Here is a 27,672-nt window from a genome sequence, read left to right as displayed (position 1 = left end):
CCTGTGTTCCCAACATGACACAGGCCTCTCTGAGGCTCTGACACTGGACTGAAGCGAGAAAACAAACCAGCTCCAGATGTTGCTGGGCTGCAGATGTTGATTCCTGGGCAGACTTTGGGACGGGGGGCAAAGCGGGGAGGAAAAGCATTTGGAAGGACACTGATTGAGTCTGGACACGATGTCCGCTCTGGATAGGTTTATGTGCATGAATCAATTATTCCAGCATTCAAATTCAACCAAAAAGCTCACGTGAGTGATCAGAGGCAGGTATCTTCTATGTTAGATTTACAGTACATTCCCTGATGCTTCTTTCGAGCAGTGAATATTTATGGGCACCTGCACATCTTTAGGCCATCTGCTCACTTGTGCGTGTGCTGGAGTGAGTTGAGTTGGTTTCCTCAGGGAGGCCAATGAATGCAATTCTCATGAAGGGTCACCTTGTGAAGAATTAGGTGTACTTCTGGAAGTGTTTGAGATATTTTTTAAGTGAATTTCTGTTATTCCAGAAGATGAATATGAAAGAAATATTTTCTTCCCCACACGCTTGGTGTGCGTTTAGCCTGATGAAGAGGAATAGTGCCCTGTGCCTCTGTGCTCCAGTCCTCCTTCCTGTCTGTGCATTGGCCGTGCTCAGTCACGCTGCCAGAGTGTGAAAGGAAGCAGAGTGAAATCAGCCCATGTGGGGTTTTCCACACTTCTGCAGCGTTTTAATTATAATCTCACTGTCAGCAGACTGCTCTCACTCTGACTTGTCAGGGGCCTGTGCTACTCAAGAGAATTTCAATCTGTTTTTTTGGAATTTATTTGAATTTCGAACAAACTTCTAAAAATGAGTCCCAAAAATAAATTTAACTGTACATGCATTTTTTTTACTTAATTTCTTACTGGTTATCACAAAGATTAAATTTATGTTATTAGGGTTTTTTTTCCCAAAAATATATTTGGCATTGTAGTTGTGAGGTGGTTAAAACAGCGCCCCAGCCTTGAAAAATGACCTCTTGTCACATCAATACACAGCCTCTAAAGACAGGGCAGAGCCTCTTGAGAACAGTCACAGCCTTTAAACAGTGGGCAGGACCTCGAGAGAGTAGTAGAGTGAGAAGACAGGGCACAGTGTCTTCCTGCAAAGAGGACAGGAGCTCCGAAATGTAATTGTTGCCATTTCCCAAGTCACAGAATGGGAGTTCAAACTGCCCTGATTATCAATGACCATTGGGTTAATTTTGTTTTATATTGAGAACAGCTGTTTCACTGTAATGTGTACAAGCCTTAAGTGGATGGATTCGGATATGTTGCAAAAACTCTCCTCATTGTTAATATTTGTTTCTGGCTTTTGTGTGGGTCCAACATCAGGAACCGAGTCTGTGGACACTAGTGTGCAGTTTTCCCCATGGCTGTGGGAATACAGTGAGACATGTAGCAACAAGGCTGTTTGCCGTGCTGTCCTGTGTATGGATGGATCACGAGAAAGGCTGCATTAGCAATCAGCACTCAGATTTCTTCCAACATTTTGTTCAGATGGAAGAAAAACAGATTTTTTCCAGATTAAAAAAAGAGCCATAAATTATGGGTTTCCTAACTCTTGAGTACAAACACATGGAATTGTCCTTTTTCCTTTATGTTGTGCAATGTAAAATAAGTAAAAAGAGCTTATTAAAGAAATCTGAGGAAAATAAGTTTACATCCATGCTTATTTTTTAAAATAAGCTTGAGCATGTTGCAAATACTGTTCCTAAATTGTATTTTCTGATATGAACTAAATTCCTCATAGGAATTATGTGGAGTATGTAGTGACCGCTACTTCTGCTGGAGTGAGGCAGCGATCCGAGGGCTGTGAGGAGGCCCAGGAGCAGATAAGGGGAACAGAGGCAGAAGAAACTGGCGCTGTGGTGTGTGTGCTACAGGCGAGAGGAGCCGGCGGTGTGGTGTGCGTGCTACAGGCGAGAGGAGCCGGCGGTGTGGTGTGTGTGCTACAGGCGAGAGGAGCCGGCGGTGTGGTGTGTGTGCTACAGGCCAGAGGAGCCGGCGGTGTGGTGTGTGTGCTACAGGCGAGAGGAGCCGGCGGTGTGGTGTGTGTGCTACAGGCGAGAGGAGCCGGCGGTGTGGTGTGTGTGCTACAGGCGAGGGGAGCCGGCGGTGTGGTGTGTGTGCTACAGGCGAGGGGAGCCGGCGGTGTGGTGTGTGTGCTACAGGCGAGAGGAGCCGGCGGTGTGGTGTGTGTGCTACAGCGAGAGGAGCCGGCGGTGTGGTGTGTGTGCTACAGGCGAGAGGAGCCGGCGGTGTGGTGTGTGTGCTACAGGCCAGAGGAGCCGGCGGTGTGGTGTGTGTGCTACAGGCCAGAGGAGCCAGCGCTGTGGTGTGTGTGCTACAGGCGAGAGGAGCCGGCGGTGTGGTGTGTGTGCTACAGGCGAGAGGAGCCGGCGGTGTGGTGTGTGTGCTACAGGCGAGGGGAGCCGGCGGTGTGGTGTGTGTGCTACAGGCGAGGGGAGCCGGCGGTGTGGTGTGTGTGCTACAGGCGAGAGGAGCCGGCGGTGTGGTGTGTGTGCTACAGGCGAGGGGAGCCGGCGGTGTGGTGTGTGTGCTACAGGCGAGAGGAGCCGGCGGTGTGGTGTGTGTGCTACAGGCGAGAGGAGCCGGCGGTGTGGTGTGTGTGCTACAGGCGAGAGGAGCCGGCAATGCAGTTCAAATCCAAGAATGAAGTTGTAGCAAAACACAAGAAGAATCCAAAGGAGTAGTCATAGACAGTCAAGCAGGGTCCAAACCTAATTATAAAAGAAGAATGTAACAAGCATAGTGGTGATCTAAGAAGACACTTGAGGCAAAGCTCATGTCAGGAATTCAAAGAGAAGCTCAAGGTATGGAAGAGGGAAACTAGGGAGGCTCCAAGTAAACTCTATAACAGAGCTCACAGCATTTTCAGGGCAGACTTTAAGTAGTCTGATCCACCAGAGATGGGGAGTGTTTGAAAATAGCCCACAGGTGGAACAGGCTTCCTGTCTGATTTTGTAACCATGGCAACTTACTCTGATTTACAGGTGAATAGAGGTGTGACCACCTGCCATGGCAAAGCAAGCTTGCTCTGCACCACACCAGTGGGGGCAGGCATGACAGAATAAACATGACAATATGAATAGGGGGTCAGGTATTAGTGTTGGAATAAATGTTTCCTGAACTTTGAGGAATCAACACTCTTAAAATTGTGGAAAATATAAAAAAGAATTCCAGATTCTGTTAGAATCATTCATCCTGCCCATAAAGATGCAGTGAGTCTTTCAAGAGATGCATGTGCAGCTGTTAGGTTAAACCATTGGTATAGCATGTGTTTCCAATTCAGTAAGATCACCTTTTTTGCTATTGTGAGAAAATTAAAACTGGAGATGGTTAACATGACACTTGAGCACTTAGACTGAGTGCCGGAAATGTCACAGTGAGTGACATTAACTCACTCGAGAAGCCTGCTGTAGAACTTAAAAGAGTTTTGTGGAGAGGAGAAGTCCCTGCTGGCTGGAGCCACAGGGTATCAAGTGCAGGGGCGAGTGGGCGTGAGTCACAGCCCCCAGCCCAGTCTGGGTGCAAGAGGCCAGCTTTCACACCTGCGCTGTATCTTTCAGCCCTTCGCAGGAATGTCAGCTTCAGAAAAAAAAACACACAGACTGCTGTTCCTGAAGCTGAACACAACTGCACTTAGACTGCAAAGCACTATTCTGTCTATGTGATAACTGGAGATTATGTCAGCATGAGAGAGACAGAATCTGTCAGGTTACTCCTAACCAACTACTGCAGATAAAATCAACCTATGACTCCATCAGTGCCTGATGACACATATACATCCCTCCTTGTGCAACACCCAGAGCAGATGTCTCTGTGCACTGGTTGCAGGCAGGCAGGCTGTCAAGCTTCTCCCTGTCCGAAAGTAGAGTTGGGCCAGAGATCTGCACTTTTCTCCACAGGTCACTGTCTCACAGCGCTCACTCCACTCCAATGATACTCTCTCTTCCTCTCACTTCAGTCCATTGACTGTCCCCATTCTAACCCTTGACATTGTCTAACTCCCCTTCACTGGTGTAAAGACACTGCCGTCTTGGTCTGTCTCCCACAGCAACTTTCACCATCTCTTCCCTTTCTCCAGGGAGACAATCTGGAGCCACAGAGTGGTCTTCTTGCAGGAGCGCATCCTCTGCCAGTGGGATTCTTTCACTATCTGGAATGCTGGGAAACAGGGGCGCAAGCTGTACCGCAGCCTGTCCCCAGCTAATCAGAGCAAGGTGAGGGGATGTCAAGCAGGCTGGAAGGGAATCCTCTTAAAGAGGATGCTGTTCAATCGGGCTTCATTCTCTTAGAATAAGGAAATAAGGACCTGGAAACAGCCATAGCTTGGGATTTAATTGTTTGTTTGGCAGAGGAATTGTTGTGGAGAAGTTTGTGATACTTACAGTGACAAAAAGGAGCTCCTTCTGTGTCTGGGTCTGTGTGGGCTTGATGAATGGAGCACTGAAGGGGGAGCTATGATTGGCTGCAATAAACACTTCAAATGATCCCCCACAGACATCTGTGCTGTTTATTCTACCAATCATTCGGAAAACCAGAGGGTGCTCAAAGAACAATATTTATTGTGGCAAGCAGCTGTTTAAATAAAAAAAATCATTGAAAAAATATTTTTTCTTAAAGTTCTTGGTCCATGGCAACTAACTTTGAAATACTTCCATATTGAAATCTTATACATGTGGTGACAAACAAATGATGGACTATCTATCCTTTCATCTCGTCCTGAGTCTCAGAGCTGAGGGGAGCGCAGACACAGTGCCTGAGGGCTGTGGCTAAAATTAAGATGGATGAAAGGTGGAGAGAAAAGCACAACCTTGCAAAACAGATTTTAACAACTGAAAGCATTACTCAATACTGGTGTAATACTGAAAGTATTACCTCAATACTGACACATACAGCCTCCCATCTGCAAAGTGTTCTTTCAACTAAACATTCACCTGAACATTAACTTTGTAACAATAACTTCACATACAATCTAAAGTGAAAACACGTCTCTCTTTCAAGTTGGTTTTAAATAATAGTCCAGCAGTCCAGCATTCCTCTGGAATGTATTGCAACAAGAGGCTTTGAGTTTCAGAATCATCTTCAATATTCATATGTTGAGTATTGTTTTTAAATTTGCTTTTCAGGTCATTGCCTTCTGTGATGTTGATGAAAGTAAAATAAAGAAGGGCTATTACACCTATGAGGATTCGAAGGTGGGTCTTGTTTCTGTGTATCAGTAATGTTCTTTTGATCAGAGCTCCTCAGCACTAATACCCTGAAGTGTTATGGCAAACCTTTGATTTTACATTAAATCCATAGTTGCTGATCTGAAACTTATAGGTCTGATATCAGCTGTGTATTATTGATATCACTGAAACATTTATAATACATTTTAAAATCTCTAAAATCACACCTCCTTACAAATTCTTTGTGATTTATTCAATTGTCAAAAATTTGAATTTTCTGAAACTTGGAAAAAGATTCTGTGATATCAAGAAGGTGAAGGTTGATAAAAATGAAACTTCTGATTTTAGAAATAATTAATATAAAAAACACTTAGAATCACTATATCACATTATTTTTTATATATACACCTGGTTTGGAATCACGAATCGTTTGTTTTTCACGTCTCCAAACTCCAGAACCGCACACAGGGGAGAGTGAGGAAGTGTGGGCAGACTCCTCCTACCACTCTCCTTTGAGCCAATCGGCTTTTAACACATCACCGACAGCACCACCCCCGAACCAGAGGTTTCGTGCTGATTGAAGGAGAAGCATGTACCTTTCCAAGGGCATCGTGTGCCTGCAAGTTCTGTCACTGCTACAAAAAGTCCAGTTTTTGATATCTGGTATAATGTTTTTGGCATCAACAATTTAATTTGTAATTGTATTTCTAATATCAAAAATGTAATCCCTCATATTTGAAATTAAATCTGGATTTAATGTCTTGCCATACAATGTATACAATGAGTAATGAGTCCCTTAGTTCTAGAAACTTATATTTCAATGTGTGTAGACAGAGCTGCTTTCAGTTACAGTACTTGTAGCTCTCGTAGAAGGAGATTGTGAATAGTGCTGAGCTTTTCTGTCACTGATCGTACAAGAAGTCCCATGAAGCTACAGCAACTGCTAGGAATGCACAAAGGAAAACCCAAGATTTATTTAGACACACTTAGATTGAGAGAGTACTATTGAGTTTAATTTCATTAGACCAGCCAGTAGAGCTTCTAATAATATCATAGTTGCATCCCGAGATTTGTTACGCAAACACTCTCTCCAATGTGGTTGGGCTGCTGGCCAAAAAAGTTCATTATTTTTCCACTCTTTGGTAATTGTGGCTACCCTGGTTCTACTTGTGTATCCATCAGGGCATATCACTAGAGGTGCAGGATTTCGTCATGTGACCTATAGAGATAACTCTTCATTAAATCAGGTACAACATAAGCACAGCTGACAGCTGACAGTGCGCACTCTACTCTCTTATCTAGGAGAGGCCCAAGCCCAGAATTCCAGTCAAGCACTTCAGAGATGCCTCTCCCCCGTTCATCATCTGCGTGAAGCTGGTGAGTGGAGTGTGAACGCTGTGTCAACGCCCAGCCGGGGGGCACAGAGCTTGGAGTGGGGAGGGGAGAGAGAGGCTGCAGAGACGGTCACCATCTTCTCCACTCTCAGGTCACACCTCTCTGCCCCCCGCCTGCTCTCAGCCCGTCTGTATGAGCTCAGCACAGCCCAGACCTGCACAGCTTCGATTGTTTCTTCCACGGAATCTCACCACGGGGATGGTGGCACTGGGCCCATGTAGTTTATTCACTCTGGAGTGGGCAGTCAGCATTTTGCCCGCATTTCATCTGCAGCATTCCTTAGGTTTTTTAAACATTTTTTTAAAATATATTTTTATGCTTGAATTTGGGATTGCTTGTCCTACTTTTCTAAATGCAGATCATCCCTATCTGTGATGTAAACAGTCTAATTCCTGTTCTAGAATTCAATATTCACAAGGTTAATAACACAAGCTCTCAGTAAAAACAAACTGTGTGTGTGTGTGTGATCCTTTGGAAGTAGAGAGCGACTCCCTGGTTCTGTGGTCAGTCTCGGCGCAGTTTCAGTGCAGAAACCGTGATTTGCAGCCCAGACCACGATGGGAAGTGATGCGAAACCAGGTCAGACCTGCAGAGGAAACTGAGCCGCACGGCTGGTCTGTGGTGAGGGCCTGTGAGGCAGCTGCTGAGCCAGAGCTGTTCTCCTGACTACTATTTTTATCGGCAGCTTAACCCACCCTGCGCAAAGACCACATCACAGGCCAGCCAGCAGACAGGGCACTAATTGCTACTAATTGCATAATTACACTTCCTCGTGTTTGGCATTGAATAGCTCTTGCACAGAGCAGAGGAATGCCAGGCAGGAAATCAACATGGAGACTACATGCCTTCTGTGCTCTCTGTGGGTGAGGCCAGGGTGGCTGTGCAGGATTGTGTAGGTAATTGTCTTGGTCTCTGCATCTTAAAGTCCACTTTATAGTGCTTACAACTAACAACCTTCAAGTAACAGGCTTCTCAAAATATTGTAAACACTGCAGCATCTCGTCAGGTAAAACATGTATTGCAGTTATTTTCATTGTTCGTTGAAGTATTGTTGTTCTAGATATATTACTGGTGGTAGCAGGAGAGTTGTATTATTTTTATAATTACAGTAATTAGTAGCAGTGCATTAGTAGTACAGTAGTTGAGGTTAGTAGTATTAATAGATGTCTTTGATCAGTATTAGCTCTAGAACTGCACTGTCAGTGTGAGCCGAGGTGCTTCTAGCTGTCTGAGAGCTGATGGGATGCAGGTCTCCACAGAGCTGGATTACTCCACTGGAATGTCAGTGGGCAGAAGGAAGAGCTTCTCCAGAGCACACAGCTGGGAGAGGCTGGCTGGGTCTGCCCTGCATCACTGACACCCTCATTTCTCTTGTGCCTCAATACCCAGTTACCTCCAGGAAATGTACAGTATAAAGAAAACCTACAGTGTGAAGAAGCTGCTGTCCGCACTGAAGCACTCTTCCAGGTTGAACAGCAATTATAACCTTATAGAGAGCTAATACAGGCAAAACACATCACCTGTAACCTAGTGTAGCAGCAGACAAACCCAGCTGGAGATGTTATACTCATACAGGGCATGACGCAGACGTTCATGCAGACAGATGATGTTTGCATTGTTTTTGTCTGTTTTAATAAGGAAAAACTGGGCAATGCCTCTGCTTTGGTGTGTGGGGGGGTGATTTTTCCAACAGGACTCTGGAAGCTCTGGAAGTGCTGCACTGTGTCCGGCATTAGTGAAAATGTGAAAATGAGATTCCTCAGAAAGCCCAGGGCGGAAGGAAGCTACTCATCCTGAAAGAAGAAGTGTGTTTGTGGGGTGCGGTTTAGTGTACCATTAGACATGGGTGTTGTCATTTCACTTTTTTTTCCTTTTAATATATTATCGGCAATTATTTTTCCTCTTTTATGACAATTGAGAGGCCTCAGCATTGAAAGACGGCTCTCTGCAGCCACACTAGTGAAGTGTGGCAGGGAGGAGACATGCCTCCTCCCAGAGAGAGACCACTCTTCAGGTGCAGGCGAGAGGAAGCCCCAGGACCAAACCGCCTCGCCTGGTTGCTAGTATTTCATGGATTCGAGGCCAGAGGTTCTCCTTGTCCCAGTCCTAACAGAGTCCAGGCTGTCGGCTTGGACAGCCTGGCTGGGTGCGGTGTTCCACACTCCCACAAGCCCCCTGTTCTCGGGTGTAAACGTGCTTTTGTCCTTTGCTTTGGGTTCTGCTGTCAGTACTGAAGACGTTAATTGGGTTGACTAGTCTAGTTCTCATTATTAATTATATAACCTTACATGTAAGAGAGGTAAGGCTAATTGGTTTGTAATTACTAGGTTTGGTTTTATCACCTTTCTACATTATCAAAGTCCGTGATTTTTGCCCTGGCTGACTGTTGAAAGAGTGTCACTAGTGGCCTAGGAATAACATATCATGTCCACCTTTTGAACCCCTGCTCTGACTGTACTTGCTTCGTGTCCGTGTCTCCGTGTACTCTGGGTATGGGCACCGCATGGCTTTCTTCTGTGCTGCAGGACCAGTGCTTGGCTTTGAGAATAGTCAGCCTAGCAGGTGCCTGGCCAGCAGCAGGTAATCCTGATACTAATGACTGGCTTCAGCCAGCCAGGCAGGCAGCATCCATAACTGACCCATTACCACTCACATCGCTAATGGCCGAGGCTGGACTCATCCAGCACGTTGCTGAGGAAGCCAGTCAGCAGACTTTCCCTTTTCCCTTGTTTTTTATATGAGCCAGTGAGCTCACCCCCTGCAGAGATAAATACTCTGTTATGATGTATGACCCTGCATTCCTCCTTCGAGTTTATATCTACCAGATCGGCCAGAGATTGATGGGCTCCATAAACTTTGGAAAGGTAATAAACAGCTTGAAGGTATTAAGTTGTAATATTCCACGGACATCTGAGAACTATTGAGCTTAACCCACAGTCAGCTGAAGAGGGGCTGAATTACACTGTCAGCATTCTTTCTCTGATGGACTGTCATGCTTTTTTACCAAGATGTTTTGTCTTTGAGAGGTTGTGTGAGTCTATGAAGAGAAAAATAAAAGGCCAACAGTCGAGGCTTTGACTGCAGATAGTCTTCTCTAAATTCATACAGTACCTGTATATATATTGCACAAAAAACATTCAGTTTAAATTTAAAAATGGCATGAAACTAACACTTCATCCTTAATCTGCATCAGGTCTCACAGATCCCTCACATCCACATGTGATCAACAGTCCAGTTCTTGTGATTCCTTCGCCTGTGATAAATGTGTACCACACTTTAACAGCCAAAGTAGGGCTCTCAAATAACTCGATGAATGTTTGCACAGAACCCAAATATAATACCTAGCAAGTGTGTAAGATTATAAAAAGGTTGGTGAGAGACCAAGTCACCATCAGTAGGACACCACAGGAAGTAGGGGTGAATTAAATGAAAGTAACTGCCTAATCACTTCACGAACAGCTAACTGACTGGGTGCCCTGGACAAAGCTTGTTCCTCCCTGTTGTGTAAAACATTACTGGCTTCACGCAGTGGTGTCATAAAAATGTGACACCCTGACACCCTGGGTCTCACACTCAGGCCTCCGATATCTGTGTTGTGCTCAGCTCTGTGAAGGGCAGGAGGCTCTACAGAGCGGAGGGGACTTTTGCTGTGACTAGGAACGCTGTTATTGTTGCTGCTTCCTGAAGCTCTTGTCGTTTTTCTTCAGTTAGCTGATTTCTTGTAAGCATTGCGTGGCATCTGGAAGTACCACTGAATCACCTTTGTGGTATTTTTTTATAACAGATTCTTTGAAAGATAAAACTGTGAAAGAGACTTATTTGACATCTCATAGTTGTTGTAGAGGAAAACTTAACTGCTTAGCTCAGCAGAAACCATTTATTTTTTGCATTTCCTCTTTTCTTCACGAGATTGACAGCCGGTTCCTGGGCAGCCCACACAACCACCCTCGTCCCAGAACCAGGGATCAGCTCCCGCTGCCATGGTTACAGTGCAGGATATCAACAGAATTGATTGATAAAATAATCCGAAGAGAAACCATCAACGAGCTCATGAGACTAAAATCCAAACAATAAGATGGTTCTCTCCTCTTTTTGGTGTTTCTTATTATAAGGGGAAAAAATAAGGAGGTATATCTACTGCTGTGAATCAGCAGGCTGACATAGTTCCCCAGTGAAAGATGCTTCTCTGTGTGCCAGTTTTTTTCAGCCTGGAGTGATTTCATTAACTGGAAACACAGTGATCTTCCCCGCTCTTTTTTGCTTTGTTTGATATGCAGATTTTTTCTCCCTTTCAGGATATGACAGGTGGAGTTTTGGAAGACAACCTGCGCTCTCTTAACCTGAAAGAAGGGTTAGACTACTATCATTTCAACTGAAGAAAGAAAAAGGAAGAAAGGGAGAGAGTAGGGCTTGGAAATCCAGAGAATACAGCACTATGGATTCCACAGTGCTTGGGGAGTGAGGAGAGTCTGGCTCTGCAAGAAAGACTCCTTTCTTGCAGAGAGCACCTGAGCTGAGTCCTGTCCCACCAGAGACAGACAGCAGCACACCAGAAACACTATATCCAGGCCACCTCCGTCCCTGCGAGCTGGACTCAAGACAAAATGAATGTGCTTGAAAATGAATAAGACTATAGTGCATTTGTTACGTTGCACGCAAACGTTACTCAAACAGATTACTAAATTACCCCCACCACTCGCCTGCCCAGTCAAGCGATGTCATCTCTCCAATGCAGAACATTTGGATGGACGATTATGCTGATGTTCTGTTGTGCTCATTAAACAAAATAAAAAGCTTCAAAGTCTGATGTTCTGCATCTGTTAATTAGCTCATAGGTTCCAAGATGAGGATGAAACCAAGATCACGTGGTAGAGGCTACCCCTTTCTCCCCAGACTTGCTGTTTCTGGCTTCTAGCAGAGCTGTTTATTTTATGGGGATATGAAAGTGTAGAGTTAACAAAGGACCAAAAGACAAACAGCAGAGTCTTCCGGCTGGGGGGAGCAGAGCTACAGGTCTGAACAGAGTGCCTCCTTCATCATAACCGGCTGCACCTCCTGAGAGCCTGCAGGTGCCACACAGAGCAGCACTGACAGCCAGGCGTGATAGATGTTTGTTATTGAGACACTCGAGTTGTGTCATCGCAGTCAAACGGAACGAGCGCTCTGTGTTCAGAGGCCAGAAAGCGTGCCAAGAGCAAAACAAATGGTGTCACAGGCAAGGCGTACAGAGCAGTAATTTGAGCCAGAAAGAAACTGTTTCGCTGACTCCTGTTTCTCAGGTTTGGCGAGTTACTGCTCCTGAGCTGAAAAACAACCTTTTCCACTTTTTTGTAAAATTATTTTCAGGACAGACTACTGTGGAGGTTGTTATTAGCAAACATCTGGTGTTTTAGATGGGAAAGAAGGAAAAGGCATGGCTGGGTCTGAGCTGCGATTTCTCATCCCCACACTCCCAGCGTCGCCGTTCTCTGGCCCCGCCGAGTGCGAGGAAAGGCCTCTCGCTCCTCCCGTGCTCTTGAGAAACTAAACAGCAGCGTTCGTTAGCATTCTCTGCATTCATGTGAAGTGTAATGTAATGTGAAGTCAGACATTGCAGCTCTCCAAACCTGCAGCCCATACTCTTTCTGGAGCTTGGTCATAGGGCCATTGTAGGGGCACGTATTCACATGTGCAGTATGCATCTGCTTTGTAAAACCCCAGACCAGACGGACCGAGCCAGCGCCTGCAGTTGAATGCAGAAAGACCAGGCATCCAGACTTGCGGATGTCTTGTGTTCCTTTGCTTTCTGAGCATCACGATGTGTTTTCAGAAAAATCCAGAGAAGGCTGGACTGTGACACTGGCATGAATCTTCAAAGGGTGCCAGTCTTCTGCTGTTACACCCCCACCAATGCAGGCAGTCTGGAGCTGAGGCTTTCCCTGTGCCTCAGTTTACCCTGCTGCTCCACACAGCCTGGAGACAGACAGCCTGAGAAAACTATCACGTCGAGTTGTCACTTTGTCTCCAGTTAGCATTGGTTTGCCCCGTCTCTGTGTTTACATTCCTGTTACTTCCCTGCCAGCTCTGGCCAGCTCTCAGGAAAGGGCTCTGCTGTCACTCACATCACCGTGGAGACTGAGGGCAGTTCAGCGGGAAGTCTGGGGGAGGAGGGCGAACCAGGTGACCAGGCGGCTCACGGGGACTTTCACAGCTTTCTGCTTCACACCAGAATTTGTTCTTAATTAGTGGAAATTGATTTAAAAAGTGGTAAGATGTTTTTTTTTTACCTAAATTTTGGGTTTCAATTAGGATCTATTTTGAAAGACAATATTGAGCAACTTTTCCACTGGGACTAAAGGAATGCTTTGAAGATGGTCATGTAAAAGTGCCCAAGCACAGCTCCCTGGCAGCAGTGAAGTCAGCAGCACTGGGTGATGTACAGCCAGGCAGTAGCTCCTGTGAATGACGTGTAGCCTGAGCTGTATTGCTCAGGGTTTAAGACGGGTACAAGCCAGCTCTGCATGTATTGCTTATTTGGTGCAAGAAAGGAAGAAAAGAAAGGGTGACTAATCTACTTGCCTGCGTCAGTGTATGAGCCCAGTGACAGCAGACTCTGCTCAAACCTTCCTCCAGACAGGATGTTTGAATAACGCCCAGGTGACACAGACAGGTTAAAGAAAGACATGTAGCTCTAGGGGGCTGGTCAGACCTCAGGGCTTCTTCTTACATTTATAAAGAGTGAGCAAAGTGGGGGATCAGTGACAAGCAGCAGCCCCTCAGCCTGAGAGATATTCTGGGGATCACATCAGAAACGACTTCCTTGCACCTGTGTCTTTCTTGGTGCAACATCGAACGTGTCACTTAACACCATTCCCAATACCGTTCCCCACCTGGATGTAAAATATCCTATTTTCCAGAATGAGGAGAGGAATCGGACACTTCTCAGAGCTGCCTGAAGAGTTTCAGGTCAGAAAAATAGATGACAAAACAATGGAGGCATTTTGGCTCCTCTTGCTCAATCCCTTGCGAGTAGCTTAATGATCCAAGGATCTTGTCCAGATGATTCTTGAAGGATCCCAAGGAAACGGCTTCAACCACATCCCTGGGTAGTTCATTCCCTCAACACTCTTTCTGACAAAACAAGTGTCTCTTGCTTTCAGCTCTAAGTGCTGTTCTTGTTCATTTCCAATTCACTTTCTAATTTTCATCTGCAAGAGGGAAATGCCCTTCGTTGCTCGATTATTGACCGATCAAGCTAGCGGGTTTTATTTGACAGCACTGTCCCAGGGTGAGCGGGAGCAGGGCTCAGCACAGTGCTTCATAGTGGTGCTTCATGGTGCCACCATGTGGGCTTTACTGTTAAACCCAGAAGAAAGGTTATAAATGAGAGGAGCTCTTTGGGCCATCAAGCTCTTTTGGTTACTAGTAGCCGATTGATCTGATCTCCGAGAATCTCACCTTTTCTGGGAGTAATCCAAGGTATCAGCTTTGACAGCATGGCTGGAGTGCTTGTCACAGACTGCCGCAGCTTGTTCTGAGTTTTATATTCCATCACGTGCCAGTAGTGTCCACTTGTGTCCTCTGGTTGTGCTTCACTGTTGATCCTATTGAAGTCCACTGGACTGACTTTGTTTCTGCCTTTGAGGACTGTGAATACGTGTACCAGGTCCCCTCGAAGTATTTTCTGTTCAGGATGAGAAATGGTTCACTTCCTTTACGCTGTCAGTGTAACACTGTTATTTACGCCCAAGAAAGTATCTGCTCGCTCTTCCTCCTGGAGCCCACTGTACATGCAGAAGATGTGAATGATACATCACCCTCAACAACCTGTGTCTTTTTTATAGCTTCTACAAGGTCAATGTTTCCCAGTTTATATCTACAGTTCTCGCTACTTGCATGTAACAGTTTGTCTTTCATGCCATGAATCAGATGTTTGTCCAGTCCTGAATGTGGTCTAAGTCTTTATGGACTTTCTCTTCAGCTTCTGTAATGTTTTTAATTCTCCCTTTTCAGTATGTTTACCAGCTATACCAAATATTTCAGTTCAGTTTTGCACAGTAAATACATAAATATTTACTATATTTATTATAATATTATAATTTTTATGTTTTTATACTCACAGATATACCCGTGTAGTGCTTAACGTATAACTGTTCCGTTTTATTCCAATTACGATGAAAACGGAGTTCCTAAAGATACCAGCGACGGCGCTGTGTGCAATCGGCTCTCGAAGGTAGTGTAAACGTATTCTGAAATAAAAGTGTCCGAATAATATGGCCATTAAAATAGACAGGTTGGAGACAAACCAAGCGTGGAATTTGGGAATGATTAAAATACGAAAAATAAAGTCTACCTGTAAGATTTTTAGTAATTATTTTTTTTAATTAAACGTTTTATTAATAACTACAGGAAAACATGTTATGATAAAGCGCTAGTCTGTAGTTCTGTCTTGCTTAAAACCAGCGGGGCAACATTTGCTTTGCTAAATTTGTATTGAGCTGTGGTATCACTGACATTAAACACCAGAAATAAAGTCAGCCAGGCGTTTTTTTTTTTAATGTATTCAGTAACTAAAAATATCTCCAGGACTCCACTTCCTGCGAAAATGAGACTTTTCGGAGAAATGGAGCACAAATTACCGAAGAGCGCCAAGATAGGCTAGAAATGTAACGTGAACATTATGAAGAGCTCTGGACTCTGAAACTCGAGTCAAAAGGAAAAGCGGTTGATTTAGGACAAGTCTCGCCGCGGAGAGCGCAGGCGTGGCTCGGATTCAGCATCTCAGTGTCAGCTGGCCGGAGAGGCAGTGACGTGGAGTCGAACTCGAGTGAAAAGTTCCTGCGGCTCCGCTCCGCTCTCCACTGGCGCACGGCGAAGCTGCAGGGTCCTGCACGGGCGAAGAGGGCTTCAGCGCAGATAGACACCCGCCTCCCGCCCTGTCACGATGTAAGGGAGAGGAAGCTTCTGTCCTCCGAGTTGTTCTGTCGGGATTTTGAGGAAAAGAGTCGGACCGAGAGAGCCGGAGCCGTGTGCGGGGACCAGCATGCGGGCTGCGGTGGCGAGGCTGCTGGCCGTGGCGCTGCTGTGCGGGACAGTCTGCGCGCAGTACTCCAGCGACCAGTGCAGCTGGAGGGGAAGGTGAGGGCTGCTTTCACATGTGCCTCGGGTTCACGGATGCCTTTTCATGCTCACTAGTGCAGCGTAGCTCGGGCACGGGACTCTTAAGCCATTCGTAGTTTCGCACTGCGGAGGATGCTACGTGTTTACATCACTGAGGGATTCAGTGCAGCTGAACAGAGTTTAGTGTGAAGTATAGTGTACGTGTGTGTATTTATAACTCCTGTACGGTATATGCACATATTTAAGATACGATTTGTATCGTACATCAGGTCATAGTGACTGTAGATGTTTTTGATCGTTCTTGAATGTTTTATAAAGGTATTCTTCAAACTGCAGGAATGACTAAATATTTTGTGCTGGGACCCATGTATGTGAATTTTGAGAGAGAGTTCTGTAGGCCATTTCTTTAGACATTCACTTTGAACTCTGCGTGGTACCTGAAGGCGATGTAGTGTCTGCTGGTTCGTGCGATCCTGCGGCTGTGCCGAGGGAGTGCCCCGGGAGCAGGTCGCTCTGCAGTGCGGGGTGCGAGGTGCGAATCTTCCGGCCAGACGCGGGCTGCAGAGCTACCTGCTCACTCGACACACACCTGTGCCAGCGAACACACACCTGTGCGCCGCTCCCGTGCGCTCTGACTGCCAAACCAAACGTGTAAACCAAAGCAGGAATAATAAAACTGTCATATTTTCCTTTGCATGTGTATCTTACACATATGGTTGCTCTATTACACTTTTTTCAGGTATGTTTTAAAGGTGGTATCGGAGAGCACATTACTGTTCACGAGAACCCCACACAGTGACGTTTCGTGTATCAATGTTTCGGTTTAAAAGCCCGGATTTGTAATGCTGGTAATGAAGCAACACTCGAAATACGCCTTCGCGTCTACATGTGATTGTCTACTGTATTTAGATCCAATAATGTGACGATGAAATGTAACTCTGTTCTGAAGCAAACACTTGCAATTGAAGTCCCCAAACCTTACGGATGTGTATAGGGCACAGTGAGCCTTCGTTGTTCACGGCTGGTGTTTGTAGTCCGTTGCGGTCGCACATTTACCTGTTACCGCCGCTGTCCTGGACAGAAATACTGCTGCTTGAGAGTCGCTTCAGTGCTGCCAGCGGCTGTTCGAAAACTTACTCGGTTCCAGTCGCCGTTTTGAATACTGTATGCACGCATTAAAGTAGAAACCTCCAATTTAAATTACATTCAAATCCAGTTTCCCAGAAATTTGGACTGCAGTTTGGAATATAAAAAGGAGAGATTTCGCGGAATAAGGGAGGGGCTACCGCAGGAGCCGTAGCCAGGAAATGAAGTTTGCAGCCCGCTGCCCGAGCTGGGTTAGCGTAGGAACTGTGTCCTGTTGAGCTTGAGAAGAGTAAATCACACCGCGTTCAAATTAATTGTTTTTTTTTTGTTTAACCTGTGCCGCGTGTTACAGACTGACGAGTCCGTTTGAAAAGTGCTTTAGACCTCCCGTTAGGCGATTCTCTGTGAGACTCACATAGTTTATTTTTATTTAAAACATCGACGAATAACTTTGTGCATTTTATTCAGTACATTTTTGCACGTAGCCACGTGGACTGTATTGTTAAATATTGATTTTATTTTGCACAACCGGACGATAAAGTGTTGAGAATCAATGAGCCGTAAACACTTGGCGCCGCAGACGCTGAAATATGGGACTACGGAACGGGGAATGAATAGATCGTATTCACACATGCAAAAACCAGAAAATCTAGATATATTTTTTGTTTAATAAATTGTTTACAGTTGCATGCTAATGAACCGCCCTTAAGGGTCTCGCCGAGCTTCTGAAGCAGAAATAACAGTACGGCGCTTTGAAACGGGACCAGTAATCTGGTGCCGATTAGTCTCCGCGGAGGTTTCGTAACGGCGCAGAGAATTGATTTAAAGACTTAATTAAAAGCGAGGCCGTGAGGGGTGAGGGAAAAACCAGGGTTCTGGTGGCAAGAGTGGACCCAAAGGGAGAGAGACTAGTTCCCCTCTTTCAGTCCCTGGATTTGTTAAAGGAGCGTAGAGTTTCGCCATCGAGTGAGCTACCAGCTGTTGAAAATAAAACTATCCTGTATCCATTTGTCTGCTGTGTTATTCCAAGGAAAAGGGCCAGGGAATGTTTAAATTGGGTGGGGTGTTGAAGCGCAGTGGTGATATCACTGATATCCTCTGTTGTTCTACAGCACGTCTGTAACTGGCTTTTCGTCGTTCTTCTGCCAGTAATTCGCTTTACCTTGGCTGCTGCTTCTCGATACCAGGAACCGTCTCCCGTTCAGAGACCATAAGAGGGTGGGTCAGTCCAGGGAAGACAGACACAGGGTCCCAGTGCCTTCATACTGGAAGTTACTGTTTCAGCTGCTGTGCTGCATATCTGTGCTTCTCGTATTATTTGGAACATCTGTTTCAAACTCCAAGATGAAGCAATGTGCCAATTACATTTGGTTAAAGCAGTGGAAAACTGCAGGTTTTCAGTTCTTGAAATGCTGTAACTCACTGAGGCCCATGAGCCCGTGATGAGTGTTGAAGCCAGGTGAGGGGAGGCTTGTGGTTAGGATCGAGCCACAGAGACCGGGAAGCCCTGACCAGTTGCCAGCAGGGTGACTGTGATTGAACCCTAGAAACAAGCTGTAATCCCAAAGATTGTTTTCGTAGTGGTTTCTCTATAGCATTCCTCCATTTTGGATTTTAATTCGGGATTAAAACTCACGTGTTCTGTGAAATATTTATAGATTTAGTCATCCAGTTATTCAGTTACATGCAGTTATTCATTTCACACATGTTTACTGCATTCCCCATCTTCACAGATAGATGCTTTTGTTCCAGACCTGTTGCCTCCCATGACATTTAATCAGAAAGCTACCTCGAACTGCAACACCTCCCACATTACTGGGAAAAAGATGCAAAGTCTGTCTTCAGATTTCTCATTTAGTTCTGTTCCATAAGGTTGTGTGCACTAGCTTTCTTCCAGATAAATAGTAAGTATAGGTGCATTTTTCAAAGGCATGATTGCAGTTTGAGCAGGATGACTCATTCGTCATCATTACAGTGCTGACTGCCTAACTGTTTCTGAACCACAGGAGGAGTAGAGTCCCCTGTCTTCTCTGTGGTTGGATTGGGCTTCTCTGCTCATAGCTGTGCTGTTGTAAGCTGGCTACCAAACTTAAGAGCTCAGTGCTATTCCTAAAGTAGAGCTAGACACAGAGATGACTAGGAAACCAGCTGTGGAGGCAAAAGGAACAAACAGAAAAGAAGGGCTTATAGTTTGCTGTTAGGTCACAGGTATCACTCTTGTTATTCCGGACATCTGAGAAGCCCATGCAGTCTGGATCTCTCTGTTCTTACAGCAGACCTCCTGAGATGAAACAGGATCATTGGGAATGGTATCAAGATTAATGTGACTCTTACAGCAGCCTGACGTTTGCGCATTTTAAGCAGCATTTGTAAGTGAGTGTACTGTAGTGCTTCAGAAGTGTTGCAACCATCCTGCAGCGGTGAATCCCGAGTTGTCTCATATAGCAGTGCACAAACTCTCTGCACTAAATATTGACTTGTTTGCACGTTCTTTGAAAACCTGACATTATTTACAAGGAGCTCTAGCATGTTTAAACATACTCCCAGCAGTTGGATAAACCTTTTGACAGCCCGGAACAACACAAGTGATGTTTTTGTTCAAATCACTTCAGTCTTCAGTTGGGGCTCATGACTTGATTTAAAAAAATGTTTGATTTTTTTTCCCCACAAGGCGGCTCTTTACATAGTCTTTAATACTGGAGGTAACCCTCCTTCCAGTTTAATGTTTTAAGTTTAATGAAACCACTTTAGTTTTTTTTACTTGAAATATCAGTGAGTGAATAGAAGGAATGTGATTAATGATTTTTTTTTCAGGGCATGTTCTGATCTCTTTGGAATGACTCATTAGGAAATTAAATTAATGTTTTTGATGGGGTGTGGCATGATTAGGCATTGGGCACTTGATACACAGAGTTGGCAGAAAGAAGATGGATGACTGCACTTATCTGCCAGTGTAACTAGTTAGGTTAACAGAATTGCACTCATTACCTGCTGCTCTGATGCAGAATTGACTTGGTAACAACCTTCTGCATTGTGTGTTGTTTCTGAGAGAAAGTCCAGCAGCTCTTCAGGTGCAAGTGGTGCTAGCCGGCTGCTACCCGTGTCTCTCCTCTCTCTCTCTCAGCGGGCTGACGCACGAGACGCACGCGAGGGACGTTGAGCAGGTGTACCTTCGCTGCGCGCAGGGCACGCTGGAGTGGCTGTACCCCACGGGGGCGCTCATCGTCAACCTGCGCCCCAACACCCTCACCCCTGCTGCGCAGCACCTCACTGTCTGCATCAAGCCCATGAAGGACTCCAGGGGCGCCAACATCTACCTGGAGAAGCTGGGGGAGCTGAAGCTGTTGGTGAGGGAGCAGGAGCCCAGCCGGGTCTACTGCTTCGGCATAGAGGAGGGGTCCCTCTTCATCGAGGCCACGCCCCAGTCGGATATTAGCCGCAAAATCACCGCCTTCCAGTACGAGCTCCTGAGCCAGAGGAGCAGTGCAGACCTGCGCTCAATGGCTGGTAAGTGTTGCCTAAGCTCTACCAGTCCTGCTTTGCTGTTCTCTGAAAGACTAGTGCTTGTAAATGGTTGTACAGAGCTCAGCCTTTTTCATACAGCGGTGTGGACATTAGGGGTACTATGTATTTTTAGAGCCCCTGTCACAAACAGTGTCGGTGCCTTAGTCTTGTGCGTCGTGCTCTTGTCAGCGCAGGCATTGGAAGGGTACTACTCCACGTGACCCAGGCTGTCTGCTTTTATCCAGCAGCACTCTGGAGGTTTCCTGTGTGCTCTGATGCTCCAGGTCAGCTCTTGGGTGAAAGCTCCTGGCCGGACGCAGTGTTCAGAAAAGTGATTAATCAAGACTGTGAAAGATGGAACAGGATTAAAGAGCATGTCATTAAGTTAAGACAGCTTTTGCCTTTTTGTTCCAAGTAGATAAAGTGTTGTAGCTACTTGCGAGCAACATTTATACAAAGTGTGATTCTTTGCTGCTCATGAGTAAATCAAAATGACAGGTTTGCAGTGTCCTGTGTCAATTATGGTGAGTCCTCACTGCTACTGTCCTAAGAAATCAGAATCCCACTTTTTAAGGAGCAATAGGAAGAGTGCCTGGCCAGTTCATGCAGGTTAAGGCTCTGAGTAATTCTGTTTATGCAACTTATGTAGTCTTACTGTCACCCATTGTTTCTGCCCTTGCACTGAAAAGCTCGAGGATGTCATTGGATTTTTTTTTTTAGTAAATGATCATGAATGAAAATGGGAGATATTTACAACAGGTACAAATTGGCTCTGTCTCCCTGGAACATCTCTCATGCTTATAGCTGACAGCAACTCAGAGGAATTAGTTCCAAACCAATCTGAGCCTGTCTGTCTGGGCTTTTAAAATTAGACAGGATCTATACTTTACAGTATGTTACTCCTGGTTTAAAGAATGTGGTCTGTACAAATCAAGTTTTGCCGCAGAGATTATAAATAACTGCCACAAAAATGTTGCACCACATATTGAATAAAATAAATATATTTTTCCTTCACCAGGAATTGATAGGGTTTCATTGAACTACAATTCCGCTGAGCCTGACTCTCTCTTTCTCTCTGAAATTTCATAGAGATCTGTTATTAGCCTGACTAGAAAAATAAGTGTTTTTTTTTCAGACTTGCCCCACAAACTATAATAGAAATCTTTGTCAAAAGGAGAGAACTGAGCTGGGCTAAGCCTCGGAGACCCCTCCAATCTAAATATTGCGCACAGTATCATTCACGTTATCTGTAAACCCAGAAAGCAGCTACATGTTAAGGAGTGAGCTGGTCAGCCATACTAGAACTGTCAGATGAGGCCCAGCTCTGACCGAGGGACAGGCTGCTGCTGCAGTGAGTGAGTGCTTACGGACCGCGGAGTCTGTCCGCACCGGCTCACTCCCACAGGTCCTGTTCAGGCTAAGAGTGTGTGGGCTGCTGGGCCAGCAGTCGCCCACTGCCAGAGAGACGTTTGTGTGTACTGCTGTGTAGCTGCAATCAGAACATTTGTTTGCATTTTACGGTTTGATGTGGTTATAATCTTACAAAGAAAAATCCTATGAATGTAATAATCCGAATGAAAAAAGTCTGTCCTTGTTTTGTAGGCTGTGGTTTTATTCCCGTCATGTGCAATACTTTGGACAAGCTGACAGGATCATTTTGCTCCTGGCACAGTTCTCTACCACGCTAGTGAAATTTTAATTCTTAGCACTATATCACTGTACAATATGCTTGGGGCAGATGTTAGGAAATTTCCTTCATCTCCTGATGGCAGCCAGCTCCTCTTAGAAGTGGTCTGGTGCTGCACAGAGCTGAGGGATGCGACAGAGCAGCGCTATTAATGTGGAAACGCTGAGCCACTGCATTCCTGTGGGAATGTTTCATGTTTGTCCTGCTGGTGATCTATGTGGAAAAGAGAAACGGAGCTCTTTAAATAGAGATCCAGAATTATGACACCAGTGCAACATCAAAGAGTTTAGTTTCTGCTTAGAGCTAGCTCAGTGTTATTCAGACCTTAAAAAAGAATAATTGAGAATGATGGTGGCTGTCCCAGATGCTGAGCAGCTTTGCCCGTGACCTCTTGTGTCTTCCGTGCTGCCCTGTCTGCCCTGAGCCCGTGGCCTCCTCGCCCAGTGCTCTGAAAGCATGCGCCGTCCTGCTGCTGTTTCAGGGTTGTGCAAGAATGTTTCTACATGGCATGTGTCGGCGCTGCCCGTTTCAGTCGGTCCTCGGGAATTTCTGGAAGGAAAGCGAGCTGCTCCTGCGGAGGGGCCGAGAGCGTCATTGCAGGACGGTGCGGAGGCAGAAACGCGGAGGTGTTGCAGGTGTGGTTCAGCACAGCCGTGCAGTGCCTTGTCTGTCTGTAGACTTGCTCTCCGTCGTGTCCTTGATCTGCAGGGCTATCGTGCTGCCCCCCCCTCCAGCCAGGGCAGTGTCAGGATTACAGCTGCAGCGGCGCAGGCTGGGGCCGCGAGCCTCCCAGGGGCTAATCCCACACGTGCTGATGTAGCCCTTTCCCCTGCAGGCTGTCCACTCCAATCAGCTGCACCCGTTTCCCAGCCCCGCCACACAGCTGGGAACAGAGGCCGGCAGACTCCAGAGAGCAAGCTTTACTGAGGCTTTGACTTATCCTTTGAGTTTCGGTCCTCATTATTACCGTGTCACCTCCTCCCATTCCTGACAATAGGTTTATCTTGTAGAGCTGGTGACCTTGGTCTAGGGTTACAGTGATGCTGCAGGCAGTGCAATGTTTATGCCCTTTGTAGGTGTACAGCCCAAACCTGTGTAATAATGGGATGGGGGGGTAAGAGAAGCAGTGAAAAGCAGCCTTGTGTGAACAAAGCAGCTGTTAATTAGATTGTGCAGGTCAGCTATGTCTGCACAATGTGAAGGAGAAGAAGCACTGCAGTGGCAGTGCACTGATCCAGTGGAGGTGGGAGTCTGTACAGCAGGGCTAATCAGGTGTTGGAGCTCTCAGGCCATTGCAGTGCAGGCCTGTGGCACAGCAAGCTCTACATTCTCAATTGTGACCCATTGAAGCAAAGTTCTAGTTCTACCAAAAACCTGTAGTGGAGGCCTGGTATTGTACTGTGGACTAGTAGTCACTCAAGGAGTTTGGAACTGGGTGTCAGTATTTATCTGTTACAGTAGTTCATGTGGGGAGCTGCGTCAGCATGCGCAGGCTGCAAAGGAACAAGTAATAGGTTTATTCCCTGCTGAAAAGAGAAGAAAGAAAACAGTGTTTTGGCTGTGGAACTTTCTACACAGATATGAAAGAAAACAGGTATATTTTTGGAATTTCCTGTAGTTCTGACGTTTTGAGTGTGTACAGTGATTTTACTCCTGGAGGACTTTCACTTTCACAGTACAGCCAGCTGACTGAGTTCAGTACAGCACATTTCAGGATTTCTGAGTCCTTGTGAAGAGCTGCTGACCACTTATAAAGATGTTTTGTTCCTAACTGGCTGCTAGCACTTTTTTTTTATAGCTACAGAGCGTGAAGGGTGATTCCTGGACTGTTAGGCCGGGGCCTGGCTGAGGAAAAAATTATTAATTAGAGCGTGGCAGCTTCCTGTCTCTGTGTGGGGCCAAGCATGTGGCTCTGACTCCTTCTCTTCGTCTTTCAAAAGAAAAAAAAACCTTTATCACTTGTCCGGAGAAGCTTGCCGCTGTGCCTTCATGCTTACTGCCTGCTGTACGGATGGAAGGGGAATAAGCCAGGCTGCTCTCTGGCTCTGTTTGGAACTTGGGGTTCCCCCTTGGCCTCCCCGGGCCTCATCCTGGGGGATCATTGAGCGACAGCTTTGCTGGTTGGAAGAATATCAACAACCGGAGTCTTCACTACGATAAACACAGTGTGGTGGTTGGCATCGCTGCCTCGCAGCTCCAGAGTAACGGGTTTGATTGCGGAGTCTGCATGTTCTCGAGGGTTCTTATTGGGTGCTTCAGTTTCTTGCCCCTCCCAGAGGCATGCTGGCAGCGTCCGACTGGCGATGGACCGGTGTCCAGAGGAAGAGCAGTCATGTGCTCTCGTCCTGCCTTGAACCCTGCTCTTCCCAAACGGGTTCTAGTGTGGCAACATGAAACATGCTGTCCTCTGGAAACTCACTTTGAGGAAAGGAGCAATTTCGGCCATTGTGCCTGTGAAGGACTTGATGTCCGAATCTTTTTTTCAACAATCTCCTCCATCTTTTTCAGCTCCCTGCCAGCCGTGCAGTGACTCTGAAGTGCTCCTGGCCGTTTGCACAAGTGATTTTGGTAAGTGTCCCGTGTTCTTGAACAGTGAAGGCATGTCTTAATGCACTATACTCATCCGCAGTGCCTGAGATGTTCCCTGTGGAAATACAGCCAGGTATTTTACCATGCTGTCAGAGTTGTAGTTTTGTGGGAAGATATTTTTGGGTCAGACTGGGTGAATTTGAGTATACATGTGTGTTTTCAAATTAAAAACTGGTTTCATTTTTGTTTTTGCTCGGTAGAATTTATGCTTGGCAGGACACACAATAATTACTGGAACGCGCTGGACATCTCTTTCCAAATAGACTCATAAATGCTGGTATACCTACAAAGGTCAAATGAAAGAGCACTTTTGTCTGAGCTCCTGAGGAGCACTTTAACCCTTTGGCATTTGGCCTGCCTCAGACCCCTGGCCTCAGATAACGAGTTTCCCCCCTCCTCAGCAGGCCCACGCCTCTGCGCTGGGAGGGGAGGGGAGCTGCTGGTGAGCAGGAAATGTGCCATAGCAGCAGTAAACAGTCCCAGCAGCCAGGCCAATTAAATTTGGGGGAGGGGGGGGGGCTCCACCTGGAGAGATTCTAATTAGTTTTTTCTTTTTTCATCTCAAGAAGAAGGGGCTCAGCAGCCTCTTCCATAGGCAAGGCAGGGGAAAGGCACAGGGTTTCCCCTCCCTGTCTGCTTAAGACATCTAACCATGGGCCTCAGCCAGTTCTGAATGAGGGCTCCTAAATAAAGACATCGTTCATAGTCGTTACCAGTCCACAGCCGTTAGTTCATCTGGCACAAAAAGGAACGTTCTGCAGCAAAGGAGTTCACCAGTCTCTCCAAGCCAGTGCTGCTATTTCCCTTTTTTCCCCCCAAGGTTGATATCCGAAGTGGCTTGAGAAATGTGTGGTCTGTGCTCCTGTTTCTGTCTCTCAATAAACGGAGAGCCACACAGCAGGGAGGTGTGCAGTGGCAGCCTCTTGAGAGCCACGTAAAAATGTGAATCCTCCTGCAGGTAGGAGTTGTAATCATCGGGCGACCCAGGACAGTGCTCTCTCACAAATGAGCTGCAGAGACTAACATGGGTCAGGGACCGGCTGGCTGAGCAGTGCTGTAGAGATCGAGGCTTCTGCTTTCCTCTGTCAGCCCGCTGCTAGAGCCACTCTTCTCCGAGTAATACAGATCTGAGTTTACTGACATTCCTTATCCAGGTTCCCGCCACAGCCTTATTGAATCAGCTCAGAAAATCAAACCCCCTGCTTGTTTGCAAGAACCCATTCTGACCCCTGTACTCTGTGACTGTGTTACTGTTTCTGCTCTCTGTTCACTGGTGAGAAACATCATAAATGAATCCCTGAGCTCTGGAATTAGGCACTGAGCAGTTAAAATTGCTGCTCTCACACCAGTTCTAAGAATATTAAATTACTGATTTTTTTGGTAACGATCAACCTATTTCAAGCTGAGTATTTTTGTCTTAGGTTTCTTCAACGTGTTGTTGTCCAACAAGATTAAACATTTTGTTGTCCTTTATTTCTTACCCTTATTGTCTAGAAAATGAAAATGGTGTCAAAATAAACACCTAAATATTGTTGATGAGTAGCTTCTTCAAGCTCAATGGTTCCCATATTATGTTCACTATAATCGCAACCTTTTGTATTTTGAAGATGAGTAAAAGAATATTGAACCCTGACTCCCAGGACTGGTCATGAAATATCACAGCACAGAGCCCCGAAAGACTTGGGTCTTTCAGAGTTTGCTTTCTCAGTTTGATCAACAGTGTGGAAAATAATGACAAGGAGCAAAGATCTCCAGGATTGGAGTTTACTGTCTGTAATTGAGGTTGAGTGATTGAATCATGGCAATATTTTTTTCTACAAACTTGTATTGGCAATGCGAGCTAACGACCCGAACCACGAGCTGAGAGAAATGTGTGGCTGACTCGTCTCTCTTGCGCTCTCTCCCAGCGGCGCGGGGCACGATCCGCGGAGTGGAGCACGAGAAGGACCAGGACGCGTCTCTGATCGCGGTGTCGCTGAGCCGGCTGTACCAGCAGAAGAGCCGCGTGTTTGCGTCCGCGGGCGGCCGGGCGCGCCGCTGGGCGGGGCACGTGCGGACGCTTCTGGAATGCGGGGTGAAGCCCGGTGAGGGCGAGTTCCTCTTTACCGGTTCCATACGTTTCGGCGAGGCGTGGCTGGGCTGTGCACCGCGCTACAAGGACTTCCTGCGGTTGTACAGTGAGGCCAGACAGCTGGGGACGAACCCCTGCCAGGTCGACACGGACTGAGCCAAGCTGCTGCGCCCTAACCCCCAGAGCACTGTGGGCCCAGCTGAGCGACTGGGCCGGGGCTGGCGAACACAGCTGGCTATCCTGACTGACGGAGGTACGAGCTCTTGAATGTTGCCAAGCAACGTCGCTGGACTTAAACTGTTTCTTACAGCCATTTTCAAAGCCGGGATTTTCTGAGAAAAAAATCTCTGAAATGTAAGGCTGCCATTTCTTCAACGCAAAAAAACCCTAATGTTGGACTGTAATGTCTTAAAATTAAGCTGACGTAGCAGAAGCTGGTATATATCGTGTACATTGCTGTAAATGTGAAAGAACATTGTAAGAGAAGTTCCAAATGCTTTGTAAAAAGCTTAATGTACAGTTTGAAGTTGTTTCTTATGACAGAAATGTATTAAGCTAAACCTGCTTTTGTTTTTATGGTGTTTTTAAGAAATGTGCAATTTCAGCCTGTAATTTTTCTTCAGGCTGCTAAATTGTAAAGGCCTTCTCTTTCAGAGAATAAAGGCATCCTGAAGTGAACTATCCCCTCTGTTGCTGTCTGCCCAAATGTTTTGGAAGCCTCCATGACTTCTGTGGCTTCACTGTTAGTTATTGATGTTAAAAATAGTGACTGTACTTGAATGTATGAGTGACAGAACTTCTGCATGGTCTTAGCACAGCCATTGAGAGAGCAGTGTTGATAGTGCTGTGCTCTCGATTTTCCTAATTCAGAAATCTCCTCGCATGCACCCATTCAGGCTTTCTGACCATAAGCTTATCATTGAAGTGACCTTCCTGTTAAACACTCAGCTGGTCTGGAACTGGGAGCACAGGAACAGGGAGAATAACATATGAACACGATTGTCCTCAGGATGAAGACCAGCCCG

The 27,672-nt window shown here is 46.1% G+C and overlaps 2 protein-coding genes and 1 long non-coding RNA gene across 5 annotated transcripts in view; 2 read left to right on the top strand and 1 right to left on the bottom strand.

Moving 5' to 3' along the window:
- qtgal (queuosine-tRNA galactosyltransferase) overlaps positions 1–11,418 on the top strand; it is a 67,151-nt gene extending 55,733 nt beyond the window's left edge. For 2 of the 3 annotated variants that reach the window (XM_088600274.1, XM_088600272.1), the window contains 4 exons: positions 4,130–4,265; positions 5,175–5,243; positions 6,519–6,593; positions 10,907–11,418. In XM_088600274.1, coding sequence (XP_088456400.1) covers positions 4,130–4,265; positions 5,175–5,243; positions 6,519–6,593; positions 10,907–10,987 — 361 coding nt within the window. In that variant the 3' untranslated portion in view covers positions 10,988–11,418. Of the gene's footprint in view, positions 1–4,129; positions 4,266–5,174; positions 5,244–6,518; positions 6,594–6,702; positions 7,061–10,906 lie in introns of those variants that run through there. The other variant, XM_088600273.1, reaches the window with a different exon arrangement.
- Positions 11,419–15,119: 3,701 nt separating this feature from the next.
- Positions 15,120–20,062, bottom strand: LOC148652959 (uncharacterized). The gene is made up of 2 exons (XR_015925494.1): positions 19,934–20,062; positions 15,120–15,738 (listed from the first exon to the last, which is right to left on the bottom strand). It is a non-coding gene; the product is annotated as an uncharacterized LOC148652959 (long non-coding RNA).
- On the top strand, positions 15,593–27,325 carry LOC148652958 (meteorin-like protein). The gene is made up of 4 exons (XM_088600280.1): positions 15,593–15,728; positions 19,921–20,303; positions 24,496–24,555; positions 26,484–27,325. Exons 1-4 carry the CDS (start codon positions 15,634–15,636, stop codon positions 26,801–26,803), a joined length of 858 nt encoding a protein of 285 aa, XP_088456406.1. The 5' UTR covers positions 15,593–15,633; the 3' UTR covers positions 26,804–27,325.
- Positions 27,326–27,672: the final 347 nt, after the last annotated feature.

Source organism: Lepisosteus platostomus, chromosome 11 (genome assembly GCF_059453375.1).
Source record: "Lepisosteus platostomus isolate fLepPlt1 chromosome 11, fLepPlt1.hap1, whole genome shotgun sequence".
In the NCBI taxonomy this organism is placed as follows: domain Eukaryota; kingdom Metazoa; phylum Chordata; class Actinopteri; order Semionotiformes; family Lepisosteidae; genus Lepisosteus; species Lepisosteus platostomus.
This window is presented reverse-complemented; position numbering and strand designations above follow the sequence as displayed.

Excerpts from the sequence above, each read along its gene's own strand:
- LOC148652958 (XM_088600280.1), top strand. The coding sequence starts at position 15,634 with ATGCGGGCTGCGGTGGCGAGGCTGCTGGCCGTGGCGCTGCTGTGCGGG. Across the intron at positions 15,729-19,920 it reads CAGTGCAGCTGGAGGGGAAG|CGGGCTGACGCACGAGACGC; the intron begins GTGAGGGCTGCT and ends TCTCTCTCTCAG. Across the intron at positions 24,556-26,483 it reads CGTTTGCACAAGTGATTTTG|CGGCGCGGGGCACGATCCGC; the intron begins GTAAGTGTCCCG and ends GCTCTCTCCCAG.